The 15547-nt window shown below is 43.7% G+C and overlaps 1 protein-coding gene across 1 annotated transcript; it reads left to right on the top strand.

Moving 5' to 3' along the window:
* The first annotated feature begins 225 nt into the window (after nt 1-225).
* On the top strand, nt 226-9965 carry CNP (2',3'-cyclic nucleotide 3' phosphodiesterase). The gene is made up of 4 exons (XM_026654800.1): nt 226-307; nt 5806-6475; nt 7154-7293; nt 8040-9965. Exons 1-4 carry the CDS (start codon nt 305-307, stop codon nt 8490-8492), a joined length of 1266 nt encoding a protein of 421 aa, XP_026510585.1. The 5' UTR covers nt 226-304; the 3' UTR covers nt 8493-9965.
* Nucleotides 9966-15547: the final 5582 nt, after the last annotated feature.

Here is a 15547-nt window from a genome sequence, read left to right as displayed (position 1 = left end):
CGCGAGCTCTCACCCCACCAGGCGGGGTTGGGGGGGCAGGATCTTGGGTTCATTGGTGCCAGCCGGGGCCCTGCAGCTCTGTGCCTGGCTGCTGTGGGGGTGTCTGCAATGCTCGGCTTGGCCGCTAGGGGCGGCGGGTCGTCAGGCCTTTGGCCAGCGCATGCGCACTGGGCGCCTCCCGCCCTGCCGCCGCCGCGCGCCCGCCCACCCCGGCGGGGCTATGAAAATCGCGGCGGGCGGGCCCGGGACAGAGCCGCGTCCCCTCCGCTCGGCACCCGCAGCCCCTGGAGGCGCCGCCCTCGCCATGGTGAGCGGGCTCGGGCCGCGCTGAGGGGGAGGGATGGGGACTGTGGGGGGCAGGTGTCTGGGGGGGGCTATAGAGGAGGTAAGGGGGGGCTATAGGGGGTAGGGTGACCAGACAGCAAGTGTGAAAAATCGGGACAGAGGGTGGGGGGTAATAGGAGCCTATATAAGAAAAAGACCCCAAAATCGGGACTGTCCCTATACAATCGGGACATCTGGTCACCCTAATAGGGAGTAGGTGTCTGTGGGGGGGGGGGCTATAGGGAAGGTATGGGGACTGTAGGGGTAAGTGCCTGAGGGGGCTGTGGGGGCAAGGGGGAGTTACATGTGGGGCTGTAGGATCAGGTGCAGGGGGCCATATGCTGTGGGGATACAGGGGTCACGGTGGGGGGGGTGAGAGGTATTTTGTTGGTGACTGGGACCCCCCCCGCTGGGAGGGCTGAGCATGCCAGGCAGGGCTCGCAGGCTGTGGAAATTCAGGGGGATCCCTGCACGGTCCAGCCGCAATACTTGCCATGCGCCCTCACCCCTACAGGACAGATTTTACAACACAGGAGTTAGGGCCAGGCCCCCACCGCATGTCTGTAAACACAGGAAACACACTAAACCCACCCGGGCATCTGAATTTCTCATACCACCATCCGCCTGTGTGAGAGATACAGAGTCCCTGGTAGGTTTCGTTTCCCTTTGTCTTTGTCAGCAGCGTCCACAAATTCTGAGCTGTGTAGTGACTGTCTAAGCCAGATCAATGCAGCCCCTGCTCCGAGCAGCTCGCTATCTTTGTAAAGTGCCAAACTGCAGGCTAAACAGTCACGCTAAGATCCTCACAGCCTTCATCTTGGAGGCAGAGAGAGCCTGCTGGCGCTCCCCTGATAACGTAAGGTCTCCTCTTTTATTTGGGGCCCTGTGAACCTTTTGTGTGTTGTGTGAGTGAGGGGGTAAATGTTGCTGAAAGGCATTGCACAATGGCAGGTAGTGATGGGGGAGGAAAGTTTTAAAGAGCCTGTGAAGGAGGATCTACTCCATAATTTGCAATCAATACAGTGCTGTAGCTGTGTGTAACTGGTGACAGAATTTCCAAATGCTCATGTTGCTCTTCAGATGCTGGGGGGGGGGGGGGGAGACTGGGGAGTGGTGGTAGAGGGATGAGGTGAGTGGGCGGGACAGGACAGGACAATCTGCAACAGCTACTGGCCCTGATCCTGCAGCTGAACTCGCCCAGGGCTCGGCTGGCAGGTAAAGGTCTGCTCAGACAGAGCCACTTGTAGAATGAGAGCGACGTTTGAGAGGGCCAGTCTAGCTTAGAACCTTCTCCCCCTAAACAATTTCCTGCTGTTGTTTCATCAAGATGCTTTCTGTACTAAAGGTGTTCCCATAGGTAGGGATGATAGGACTTGTATTCTCACTTAAATACAAACTCTGTGGGTGTAGGCAAGGAAAGAGGCAGCAGCCTGTCTCACACATTAAATGATCTTTCTGGAAATGTTCATGTTTCCCGTTCAGGAAACAAGCAGGGTAGAGATATTACTATACAGTGTCAGAATCATGTAGTTTTGAAAGGGGCACAAGGAACTTTTAGAGGGTACTGACTGACACTTTAAATAGCTAATACTTGGTATAGCGTACCATAGTGAAAAGGGAAAAACTTTGTTCTTCAGAAGTATTTTAACGAGACTGGTTCAATAGACGACCAAGAGAGGGGAAGTCTCCCTTGGAGCCATATAAACCACTACAATCCCCCTTGCAGCTGGTGGCAGCAATTAAACGCACCCTAGGAACTCCATCAAGCACATTGCTGGCCTGTGCTAACCTGACCTGTTGTCTCCCCCTATTAGGGTGACCAGACAGCAAGTGTGAAAAATCGGGATGGGGGTGGGGGGCAATAGGAGCCTATATAAGAAAAAGACCCCAAAATCGGGACTGTCCCTATAAAATCGGGACATTTGGTCATCCTACCCCCTATGTTTGTGCAATAGACAATGTCTGTTGCAGTGTGGAGTGTTTGAAATGTTAGAGTTAGGAGTGCTAGGGAAAATAAACCTGAGCAAGTGTCCTGCATGTGACACCTGTCCAATGAGACTATAAACAAAAGTTCAAATCTCATTTCCTGGAACCACCACTCTTTGAACCAAGAGACAGGCAGCTTTTTGCCACCTGCAGAAATGGGTATTGTGATTAAGAATGAGAACAGAAACTAAACTCTCTAACATAGCTCCAAACCCACTGTCACAGATCGCATTGGAATTTAGTCTTTGTATAGTTTCCCAAGATGTATTGTATGCATTACAGATGGTAAAAAATCAAGGTCTCTATCGTAAGCTACTTAAAAAAACCGACCGAAGGCAGAATGCCAAGTGAGGTGATGTGAGTGGCAAAGTTTAACCGACATCTTAATGCCACCCATTTTTCTAAATCCTTTGTTGGGCCACCAGTGCTTAGAGGTTCTCCACATAACCTCGGTGCCAGTGCACTCTAGAAAAAACCCCTCACTGGTCATGTCTAATAGAAAACAGTTTGCTAACTGCTTTATTCCCCCCCCCACCCACCCACCCACCCACCCTTCTTAGCAGGGAGAAAACACTGTTGCAAATCTTACCAGTGCCACTTAAAATTCATCCTCTTTCCTGGAAGGGAGACCAAATACTTGTTTCCATATAAATAGGAGCTTTGTAGGGACAATTGTGGGGAAGGGGAGAAGTGACATAGCTTGTGTTGAATTGAATAGATTGTTTAATCAGAAACTGGCCAACTGCTCCTTTAAGACTTATTTGTGTGGTACCATTGTCTATCCATTTTGTATGTGGCCTGGTTTCATTAAAGAGCTTATTATTGAAAGCTGGCTGATAAACAATGGGTGCTGAGGGTGTTTTCTATTATTGTTCTTTTGTTTGCATCTTAAAAAAATGCCTCAGTTACTGCTGTTCACCAACAGCTGTTTTCATCAAAATAGTTTGACTGCAAACCAGTCACAGTCCAAATACTCTATGCAGGCCCTGCTCAAATGCTCTCTTTTGGTTGTAGCTCTTAATCTCTCTCCCTTATTACCTGCGTACTTGCTGAGGTTAAATGGACCCTGTCAAGTTCAAATCTGACCCAACATTTAGATGTAAAAACAAGTTTTACAGCTCCCATTCAGACCACTTGGATGTAGACAAAGAGCCTGGCAGATGAAATGAGACCCCAAGTACCTCTGTAATGTGTAAAAAGTAGCATGTGCTTACCAAGAGGGAATATTGGCTCTGCCAAGCTCCCAAGAGAATTCCAGGTGGATTGTACCATTCTTCCAAACAAGACCCAAGGCCACTTTTTATATAAATGAGCTACTTTCTTTGGTAAGCATTCTGCCTCAAATGTGCCAATAGTACACAATGGTCAGTTAGTTACAGGGCTTCATTTTGAGTTCATCATCCTACTTTTTATAGCTTCAATTCAGTTTTAAAGGGATTTATATTTTAGTAGCACCCACAAACATGCTAGGCACTCCTCAGACATAGAGGAAGACACAGCCCTTGTCCCAAATTGCTCAAAGCGAAGAAAACCACATAAGAAGGATGGAGAGAATGATACAAGCAAAATGTTAGTTTCCACATACATGCCTACTCTGTCTTTACCCCATGAGTACTGGTGAGCAGAATCAAGCACTTCCCCTCTGCCACAGACCAAATAAATATATTTGAATAGTAAAAGATGATCCAAGCTTTGAGTCAGCAGTGAAACTGTTCACTTCTCTAGCATTTTGTCTCCACACTTGCTTCTACTAATTAGTTGTAGTGAAACCACCTTTGGTAAACCAAGCTGTTGTTCCATAGCAGGTTAACCAATCTCAGTGGCCAGAATATGCCCGAGAAGGAAATTAAGAGGCTATTTAACATTTACAAAAATCTTTGTCCCTGCTGGTACCATTGAAAATATTTGTGCCTTTAAAATACCTTTTTCTTCAAATTCCAGCTTCTACTTGGCCCTATAGGGATTCCACAGTATATTGTCAAAGAAACTTGTGTGATGTCATAATGCCGAGTTATTGATAGTACATCACTGCAGGACCAAGCCCCACCCCAAAATGTCTTACGATTTCATGAAGGCCAGTGTTTAATTCTGATATATTTTGAATTACTCCTGCGTGGAAAGATCCTAATCTAATTTCTTTCCAGAGTAACCACATCTCATTGTGAATCCTGCTTGCAGTCCAAAATGCTGACAGGCAGAATCATGCAAACACTTGCCTCTTAGGATTTTCCAGAAGCACCTGCTTCTGTAGAATCCAAGTGATTTCACTAGTTTTGGTTTCCCTTCAGTCTCACGTAATGCCAGTTGTGGGACGTTAAATGTCTTTGCCACAAGTACAACACCACAAACAATTATTCTACCCTGCAGCAGGTAGCTGCCAATAAAGATCTTACCTCAGAGGCATTTCCAGGGGAGCCCTTCTGCACAGCATCTGAGAGGAAAGGGGCTTTTTGGCATGATGTGCAGCAGTAAGTACACACTCCTGCAGGCAGACTTCTCTAAGCGGTCTCTTACATGCAACTAGAAAAACATCTGTAAAGCAGGGTTCTCAAACTGGGGGTCATGAGGTTATTACATGGGTGGTCATGACCTATCAACCTCCACCCCAAACCCTCTTTCACCTCCAGCATTTATAATAGTGTTAAATATAAAAAAAGTTTTTAATTTATAAGGGGGGGGGGAGTTGCACTCAGAGGCTTGCTCTGTGAAAGGGGTCACCAGTATAAAAGTTTCAGAACCACTGCGTAAAATATCGGACTTAAAATCAAATCAAACTTTTTGTAGTCTCTGCATTTTAGTTTTTGTTCTTGAACTGAATCTTCCCAACATCAACAGCTGTCACAGTAGCATGAGCTTTCACTTCTCCTGTTCAGGCTATATTTAAGTTTCTGTGAGCAGTGTCTTTGAATAAAAGTTTTAAATATGGTAACCTTACAGCTCTTTTATTTTCAGATAGACTGAATTGAGTTTGACACATGAACTGGTGTCTGGTATGTTAGAATTCAAGGAGGATAAACAATCTGTAGAAGCATGGAGTTTGCAATAGTATAACCCCACACAAGCCAGTTTGGAAACAGGTGTGAGCATCTAGCTAGTAACAGGCATAATCCACAGATAAATGAGCAGGCAGGCTGGCCTACACCTTTAAATTTTAATTTTCTTCTAAATTCAGCTTAAAAGGCTCACTTTGACCCATTAGGAGGGGAGTCAGCAGAAACATTTAAGCGCAAAGTTGTGTTTTAGTTGTTCAGGGCACTGTAAGCTGAGAAAAGCAGCTGAGGTTTAATATGATAATGGTGGCACAGACTTATGACATAATAGTGTCATTTAAAACTATCAATGGACCATTTAATGCATATGTGAATAGCAAAAAAATTGCTTCTGTCTAGTAAGAATTCAAATAGTGATATATTGTTTAGTGTCAGAAAGATGGTATCTGTTTGGATTGTTATAGCAAAAAATCATACAAATTAACTTCTTTTTTTAAACTTTCAGAACAGAGGCTTTACCCGGAAGAGCCATACATTCCTGCCTAAAATATTTAGAAAAATGTCTACTCAGTCATCGAAAGAGAGGCCCGAAAATCTGCAGTTTCCATTCCTTGATGACGACACTACCATGTCTACAGTCAAAGAATCTAAAACCCTTTTTATCATAAGAGGCCTGCCTGGCAGTGGGAAATCCACTCTTGCCCAGGCTATTCAAGACCAGTATAAGGATGCCTGCAAGGTCATTTCTGCCGATACCTATAAAATTACACCTGCAATAAGAAGCTCCATTCCTGAAGATTATTCAAAGTTGGATGAGGATTTAGTTGACTATTGCAAGCGAGACATCAGTGTTGTTGTTGTGGATGATACGCACCATGAACGGGAACGGCTAGACCAACTCTTTGATATTGCTGACAAATACCAGTATAAAGTCCTCTTTGTTGAACCCAAAACACCTTGGAAGATGGATTGCTTGCAGCTTAAGGATAAGAATCAGTGGAAACTGTCTGTGGAAGATTTGAAGAAGATGAAACCAAGCTTGGAGAAAGATTTCCTACCTTTGTATTATGGATGGTTTTTGAGCAAAAAGAGTTCTGAGAACTTGAGGAAGACCGGGAAAGCCTTTTTAGATGAGCTCGGAAGTCTTAAAGTATTCAAAAAGGAGTCTAAGTACTGTACGTATATAAATATTTTACCAAGCTTTTTATTCCACTAACCAGAGGGAAGGTTACCACTTAATAGACAACACAGGGAACAAACTTGCCCACTTAGCTTCCAAAGTAACACTTCCAGTTCAGTCTAAATTCTCCACAGGTTATATTTAAAGACACTGATTAGAATAACAAGGCATGTTGTCCAAAAAGCAGCAGCAGCTTTAAATCATTTTTATGTAGGGAAGCACAACCCACTGCCTCTTAAATTGAAGTTTTTGGAACCTGATGTTTAGGGAGTTTGCAGGGAGATATAGAACCTTGAGCCTGCAGCCCACAGGTCTGAATCCAGCGTAGGCTAGAAATAACCAAGCCATTCCCACCTGCTTTCTGTGATGGCCTATGTGAAGTAAGTTGGAGGACAGAGGCCAAGGATTGAATAAAAATGGACTGAAACATCATGTTGCCCCTAAAGTGATCCCTGCAATATCAAGGCCTAGGCAAACTGGCTAGCAGTGCAAGGAAGCCTGCATTGCTGGGCTACACGAGTTGTGTGGATAAAGAATACTTTATTTTCTACTGCTGGCTAGCACTCTCAGCTCTAAGTAAAATTAAACCTTAAGTATACCTCTTAAATGAGTATTTGCAGGGAAAGAGGAACATTAATTTGTCAGTAGTAATTTTGCTTGTCTACACTTGCAGTTCTTCCTGCTGAAGATCCCAAAGTAAAATTGGACCTGACCAGCTACTTTGTGAAAAGGCCACCCAGCGTCTTGCACTGTACTACAAAATTTACTGACTTCGGAAAGGCTATGGGAGCCGATGAATATGCACAACAAGAAGTTAGTGTCTTGGTTTGTTTTTTTTCAAAAACGTGTGTTCAAGTTGTATGTTACGCCAACCTTTTACCTTGGTAGATTTGGTGTGGCTGTGCAGCTTTCTAAAACCTTAGCGCCACTGCATATGTCCCCGTCACAACAGCACTTGTGAAGCTGGCTCACTTGACAGCCTGTTTAGTAGAGAAATAGTAAGGCTGTTACTCCTCAGGACCGAGAAATAACATTGACAGGGAGATGCATTGAGGAAGTTTTCATCTTGCCTCCAAACTAACTGCAAGTTCTTGTGGGTTTTTTCCTGTAAGTACTAGAGTTCTTCTCTAAGGGCTTGGTTTTGAGTGCTCGTGAGTTAAGGTATGGTCACTTCCATCTTTTGTACCATATCTGATCAGCCTGAGGTTCCAATTAAAATACATAAATTAAGATGACCAAAAGGGAGAGGAGGGAGGAAGAGAGAAAACAGTGACCTGTAACCATGATGATGTTTTCATTACCATATTGAGTGCTGGAGAAGGCCAGTGAAAGACCCTAAGGTTGAGGAGAGCAGTTATTCATGGTACACTTTGTAGCATATATGTGGAATGTGTGAAAATTCCTCAAAGGAGATCAGTGAAGAATCTAACTGAAAAGGCAAAGTAGTAGATCTGGATGCGTAAACCTTTGAAGGGGCTTGTCAGGGCAAGGTTAATGTCACACTGAGTCAGTTAAAGTCCTTTTCTGGATTCAGATTGTTTGGTCCTCTCTCCCCTTAGGTTGTGAAGGCTTCCTACGGCAAAGCCTTTACCCTGACTATCTCTGCGCTGTTCCTCACAACTAAAACAGCTGGTGCTCGTGTGGAACTGAGTGAGCAAGAACTGCTGCTGTGGCCGGGAGACGTCGACAAGATCCTGCCTACAGACAACCTGCCCAAAGGCAGCCGGGCTCACATTACCCTTGGATGCGCCAGTGGCATAGAACCGGTCCAGACTGGAATTGACTTGCTGGAGTTTGTCAAGCTGGAAAAGGCAGGGACCAAAGATGATGAAATTGAGGAAATTGGTGGAGGGAAACTGCAGTACTTTGGCAATGGCATGTGGATGCTCCTACTTTCTAAAAAGATTGAAGTGAAAGCGATTTTCTCAGGTTACTATGGCAAGGGAAAGCTAGTGCCTACTCAGGGCAGTAACAAGCGAGGCTCTGCCTTCAATCCCTGCACTATCATCTAAGTGCTCCAGCCCTGCAGTGCGGCTTTTTGTTTTTAAGACAATAACTTGGGTAACCTTTATAAAGTTGTAAAAAGAAAGTTCTATGTGTACTAAAGTAGCCCTTCTGCAAACTCTAGTATGAAGTGTCTCTCCTGGGACAATGTATTGGCCCTCAGGAAGGAAATTGGTGACCTGACTAAAGGAAAACTAAGTGGCTAAACAACCATTTCTGATAGTTAAGTAGACCAAATAGGAGATTTGAAATAACTGAAGTGCTGAATGACTTTTTAAAATGATAGATTTTTGGAGAGAGGTCTCATTCCTCTTGTTTTGTTCCTCAGAGGATCATTCCAGATAGTCTACATGTTTTGTAATTTCCCTATGAACCACAATCCCTAGAAGATGTGACCCTAATAACTGATTTAGACAGTGGTGGACCAAAGTTTTTAGCTACTTTTCATTCTGTGAAGCCAACTGAGTTGAAGCTGAAAGTTCAGCCCAACTTTAAGTTGGTACAGTCCCCAACAGGCTGATGGGATATACTGCCCTGGGTAGCTGATGATTAAAGCCACTAAGCCTCGGTGGGAGGGGAACAAGTGCGCCAAGTAGCTTTGGTCTACAAGCACAAGGATTAGGTATGTACTTAGGGGAGTCTAAGAATCTTCATTCGGAAGGGTCAAACTATTGCATCCCCAGGGCTACCCTAACTTCATATGCTACCAGAATGGCTTGAAGACTTCCTTGGGAGTGAGAGAAGTGAAAAGTGCATTGGTGGGTGGGGGAAGGATCTACTTCCAGTTTAAAATTGAAGCTCTATTAAATGGAACTACTATGGGTAAGATCATGAAAAGGAGAATTTAAATATCAGGAAAAACTTCCTAGCAGTGAGATCTGCTCTGTCTTCTACAGGAGCCACCATCATATGAGACATCTAAGTGTAGACTGGACAAAGCACTACTGTATGTATATTGTAGGGAACAATCCTACCCTGGCAGGGAGATGGAATAGATTAACTAATAGGTCTTTTCCATCTCTAACTCCTGATCCTATATAAACTAAAATCACATCTGAAGTAGTAAATTGTACTTCATGCAAAATAGGGTTTCCTACTTAGGATTCAAAGTCTAATTCTTTTGAATGTTAAGATTAGCATGGAAGTACATGAAGCTAACATGTTATTTAGGAAGTAAATAATGGTGGCAGTGTAGTTTATGCATAACTTAACCTGCTTAAATCTCAAATTTCCAGCTGGTTGTCTAATGTTCAGACATTTTAGTTATTACACTTTTTAATGATAGTTGAAACTTGTTTCTGCTCACGTGAACATAGCCAAATACTGCTTGCCTATTGATCACAGATATTTGCTGTCATTACACTCCTGTAACATTTGGCTGAACTAATCAATTCAGGTCAGAACAAGCAGTTTAAACTCACGTTATGGCTTAGTGTCCCATGAACTGTAAAGTGTATTGAAATAAATCCAGTATTAATATGTAAGCGTTTACTGTGTCTGACATGCACATGCAAGGTTCACAGCAGTAAAGGATCTCTCGCCCTGACACCACCACCCTAACTGTGCTCAGCGGCTGAGTGTGGGCAAGGAGGTCACTTACCAAGTAAGCTTGCAAAATCCAAATCCATGTGGGGAAGTTTCTTTTGGTTCCCCTCTCTGAACATCTAAAACAAAACTGAGGGAAGCTTTAGGGCTCACCTGGTGGAATATCAAATTCTGCAATTTAGTGAGTTTATTGGTGAAAACAATAAACACCTCCCTGCTGCTCTAAGTGAGAACACGGACAACAGTTCACTTTACTCTGCTTCTGAGCAAGGCATACTCTGTTTCCCTTCCCTTCAGCAGAGAAACTGTGAGGTGTCTGCCTCTGCCAAAACTCAACCCTAGACGGTCACGAGCTCCAGTGTGCTCCACGGGGGAAGCCCAGACTAAAAGGAGACCGTTAAGTGTTCAGCTAAATCCCTGGGAGAGCAGGCCCATCGTTATAGTCATTGGGGGGGAACATGCCTTTCCCTTAATGGCATGTACCCCACAAGTCTTCCTCCCAGTCGGTACGCTGAAAACCCGACGGGAAGTTCTCAGAACAGGGTGCCCAACTTTAAAACGTGGGGTAGCTGGCGAGCCTGGCTTGTTTGCCTGGTCAAGAACAGTCACACACTCATCATTTAAGTGTTTATTAGTTTGTACATCATATACAGTTTATAATAAACCAATTGCATATGGTTTTGCTTCAGTCTGGTTGAGATTCTGCATATAAACACATCATATGAATTATGCCTAATGAAGTAAACAACAAATATTCACATTTTTTACCCTTCACATCCTAGAAAGGTAAAGGGCCCAAAGAGGGACAGTGTTTATACCAATGTGAAGCCTGCCTTGAAGAGGGTTGGGCAGTTAGGAAAGCTATCTAGAATACAGATTGCTTCATGCAATAACCTTTCCTCTCAATGGAAAGGTTAAATCTTTACATTGAGGTAAACATACAGAATCTATTCCTTAAATTCAATTAAATACTACAGCATGGGGGCTAACGTCCTCTGAGTGGCTTCACATCAGTGTATCCGCTTTTGTCTCTAGTACTCCTTAATATCTCTTTACAATAAAGCCGATATTATGCATGCAACAACAGGTGTTCAGGTTGCCATTTTGCACTGCAAAAACATTGCTTCACACTCTTACCATTTTCACTTTTCTTGTGTAGCACGAGCCATTAAGTGAAAGCAGGGAGTAAGACGGGGTATCAATTTAAGAGTGGCTGTCACAGTGCCTGCCCAGCCACAGAGGTGAAAGATGGAAAGCCAACAAGCTCTTGACAAACTACAGTATTTTTGTGCCATCTCTGATTCAACCAAAGCTCTAGCCCAAAAACATTCTGCCACTTGTGGAATAGATGACAAGCCACCTTAGCACGTCTGCATTCAGACCCAGGTCAGTTGGGCCAGTGCCCAGCTTAGCGGGAAGTTATTCAGAGAAGGGAAGATCGTAGCCCACTGTGTGCACAGCTGGGGCAAACTAGGTCAGGCTAGAGCCAAAAGGTTACCTACCTATTATCTCAACCCACATATATGTTCCTCTATTCTGGGGAATAGGCAGGAATGTGAAAATCTGCTCCCAACAGAGCAGCTGTTGCATGTAAATGACATGAGATTTCGAGCAGGGTCACAGTTCTTACTAGCATTGGGTTTGTTGCTTTTCAGAACCAGTTTTAGTACTGAGGGAGCTGGACTTTAGCACTAGACCAGGGAAATCTAAAGGTGGTGTGACACACAAGCTTGTTTGTTTTTCTGAGCAGGGGGTGGGGCACAAGGCACAAACTTAAGCTGGAAGAACACAAAAGTCTACTCAAAGCAGATCTATTGCCAACTGTTAGTGTTAAAGAAGCGAGGAGGTAATCTGACAAGAGAGCAAGCCACTGCGTGGTCTGAATACTTCAGTCATTCATTTATCTGAAGACCAGTTTGGTTAAACCCTGATCCCTGGAAAGAAACTACAGCCAAGTGGCTCTCAATCCTCATTCTAGCTGGATGCCAAAGTGCTCTGGGGACTTACATTGGTTCATGAAGTACTTAATTATGTTGCCCCAAAAATCTTTAATGCAATTATTTACAAATGCAATTTGCATTAAACAGTCCAAGCCTGTAGCTCCAATAAAAATCCATCCTTGGATGGAAACGCCAAGTGTACTGATAAAGAGCCCCCCCCCTTACACAGCATCGTCAGCCAAAACAGCCAAGAAAGAACCCACAGAAAGGGGGCTAGAAGCAGCTTCATGTTCTTTAAAACTCATTTTTTGGCGTTCAGGTTGTGTCTGTGCCTGACCAGGATTTGAACCCAACACTAATATCACCTCTTGCAGGAGTTGCTGCCAATAGACCTATTATTCTTGGAAGTAAAGCCAGTGCTGAGAAAGGGGAAGAAGGAATATACCCGGGTTTGCCAGTCTAAATGTAGCCTGCCTTTAGACCTCAGACATTCCACACACAAGCATCTCCAAACACCACATGGACAGATTTTTAACAGAATGCAGCGTCTCCTGCTTTCATTTTGAATGGACTTGGGCTGGATTCCCTGAGACTAACCCAACTGCAGCTCAGATACGTCCCATTTTGGTCACAAGAGCACTACAGGGGAAAGCAAATTCCTGAACAGTTCTCTTATTTCAACAAACGTTTTTTTAGAATAACCGAGATTAGTCTGACTTTATACCAGTAGGTACATTTGTGTGGGCTTTTAAAAAGCAGATACGTCTCTGTAGTTTCTCTCTTAAGGTCCTTGATCTCAGGTGTTCTCACAAGTGACCAGGCCACCCACTTAACTCAGTTCTCGGTGCATTTGGTCATATCTGCTGACTTCAGAGGAACAACAACTCTCTATTCCTTTTCCTACCAGAGTCACTGCCTGCAGCGGTGGGAAAGAAAGGTTCCGTTTTGGCTCACGCCCGCTCCAGAGGAGTCTTAATTAGGTTCCAATAGCAGACTGTGGAGTGGCGATTTAAGAGCCACTCAACTTCCAGATTCCAGGCTAAGGAAAAAGCCGCTGTTTACTTGTAAAACTAAGCCAGGCTGCTCCGGAAAGAATGGAGGTTCCCTACGCAGGGAACTGCATGGTGGCGTTTTTAGTCACTTTTCAGAATAAAAACAGATTAAGGCTCTTCCTGTTGTGCCACAAATACACGGTTAGTAATTTACCACTGTAAAGACTGACTCCAAAAAATAAGACACGTGTTTCATTAAGAGTAGGACCTTTGAGTGTCAGTTTCCTTCACATGGAAAATAAAGCCTATATTCCACAGGTGAGTCAGAAAAGGAAGAGCACAGCTCTAAATAAGGTCTAATTAATCCATTTTCCCACTCCGCCTGTTATGGGAATTACCGCCTACATCAACTTTGTCTTCTACCACCTATAGAAAGCTTGAACACATTGTCAGGTTAAGAGACCTGCTACTCACAGTGGCAAATTCCTACATCCTGTAGCTCCTAACAAGCCAGAGGGAAGACACAAGAGAATAGATGTAGCAGTCAGACAAATGGCATCAAGGCTCCCTGTTGGCGACTTACGAAATACAATCTATAAAATCAATCCTGCTCAGTAACTGTAAAGTGTGAATGCAATGTTTTAAACCACACACTCAGCTAGGCAGATACCGTCTGAAAGAAACAGTTCCACCTGCCTAAACGACTGTGCTAACACAAGAGGGAGGCTGCAATTTTAACATACGTATGCCACAATACTCATTTGCTACTGTCCTGAGATAACAGTATAATTACTGAATTTCCACTAGTGTTGTAATGCACTCTGCAAAGTGAATGGATGTTTGCATTCACTTTTAGTCACACAATAGTGCTTTTTAAAAAAAAGTCTTGGCACTCACCATATTAATATTTAACTACAATAAATCATGCAATCATGTACAGTTTCTATAAATATCTGCTGTGTATATGTCCCCTCTTTGCCCCCAAAAGAATGGTCTTTTTTTAAAAGTGGGGAGCAGGGAAGTCGGCCAACACTTAACTAAAAAAGAACATCGACAAAATGCAAGAAATGTCTCTGTACTCTGCTAATAGAATCTGAGACGATTCCAAACGGTGCAGCTGTGAATAAAATGCAAGATGCTACAATTGTGAATCTCGAACATCCCACCGAAGTGATGTCATGTAAACTTTGATTTGCAGAAGAACCAGAGAAAGTTTCCAAATGCAGACCAACTTTTATGCCCCAAGACATTTAACCTACGGGAGTTGACAAGATTCTAGCACCTTATTCTGCTCTCACTTACGCCAGAGTCACAAGGTTGAGTCCATCAAGTTACACTGGTGTAAGGGAGAAGAATAAACGCTGTGGGGGTCTCAGTCTTCTAAACCATTTCTCAATGCTGGCTCAGTTTAAATGCTGGTTTTTGAACTTCCTTTGCTGATATTGGGCTGCAATAACTGGAATTAAGCCCTTAAATCTGCCCTCCATGCGAGCAGATTGTCATATTTCGGATAGAAGTAGCAGCATGACTTACTTTTTGGTGGCAGTACCTGCATTTCTATGCCATCTGTGAGAGACACGTGACTGGCATTGCAATCTGGCAATCCTGCAGCCAACTGAATTGAAGGAGGGGTCTAGCCCTTGACTGGAGGGAAGATATTAAGGAAATGTGAATTGAAAGTCAATTATTTTATGCTAGAATTTCATTGTAAACCTTGTTTTCTGTAATATTACACACAAAGTGTCAGCCAGTCAGATCTGCTGGATAGAAAGTTGTGTCAGATTTCTCTAAGGGGTACATACATCCTTACATTTACTTTTATGCACAACCCATCTGTTCTCTTAGCCAATCAGAATGCAGCTTTTCAACAACTGTCTCTACAAAACAGCAACTGCAGTTTAACACAATCACAAGAGAATCTTCCTCAAAAACGGTTCTGCCCCTTTGGGCCAGTGCTGGTCAGCATTTATCTAGCAATTATCCAGTGACTTTCTACAAATGCAAACTCCACATCTATGGTAAAGGCCATTGAAAATCCCATCAGATATAAGGCTACTGTGAAAAGCTTCAAAACTACTTCCCAGGTGGTACTTGACTTGGATGGCGCATCCCTTCAGCGGAGATGACTATTTACATGAGCTCTTTACTATATGGAAAAAGGAACTGTTCTACAAAGACGTACTCCCCTCACAGCCAATATCAGGGTCTGACCCCAAATCCACAGTAAACAACCAAGGGCAGTATTAGTGTGAGAAGTCAGGCACCGCTCGAAAAGCACGTCAATTCTGAGTTCGAGATAGCGTGTCAGCATGCAACTCTGGCTTTAGCTCATCAACAGATCACATACGCTGGCACAAAGAGGCAGTGAGGCAAGTTATGCACCATCAGCCCAGAGTTTCTGCCATAACTTGGAATTTCTTTGTTCCTGTAAAATACTTGGAATGCCATTTAAAACTCACACAGTTGTGTTACATTAAAAACAGACACAATTTCTGTAAACGTTCCCAACAGTTGCCCATAGTAACCATTCTTCAAACATGCTGTGCATTTTTTACAAGTTGGAAACAGGCAGCCCGCATTATGGAT

This window comes from Terrapene carolina, unplaced genomic scaffold (assembly GCF_002925995.2).
Source record: "Terrapene carolina triunguis isolate 2854851 unplaced genomic scaffold, T_m_triunguis-2.0 Scaffold193, whole genome shotgun sequence".
In the NCBI taxonomy this organism is placed as follows: Eukaryota; Metazoa; Chordata; order Testudines; family Emydidae; genus Terrapene; species Terrapene triunguis.
Note: the sequence above shows the minus strand (reverse complement) of the source record. Positions and strands in the feature narration are given on the sequence as shown.

Bases quoted from the DNA above. Each gene is read 5' to 3' on its own strand.
- CNP (XM_026654800.1), top strand. The intron at 6,476-7,153 runs GTACGTATATAA...CTACACTTGCAG, and splicing joins CAAAAAGGAGTCTAAGTACT to TTCTTCCTGCTGAAGATCCC. The intron at 7,294-8,039 runs GTTAGTGTCTTG...CTCTCCCCTTAG, and splicing joins ATGAATATGCACAACAAGAA to GTTGTGAAGGCTTCCTACGG.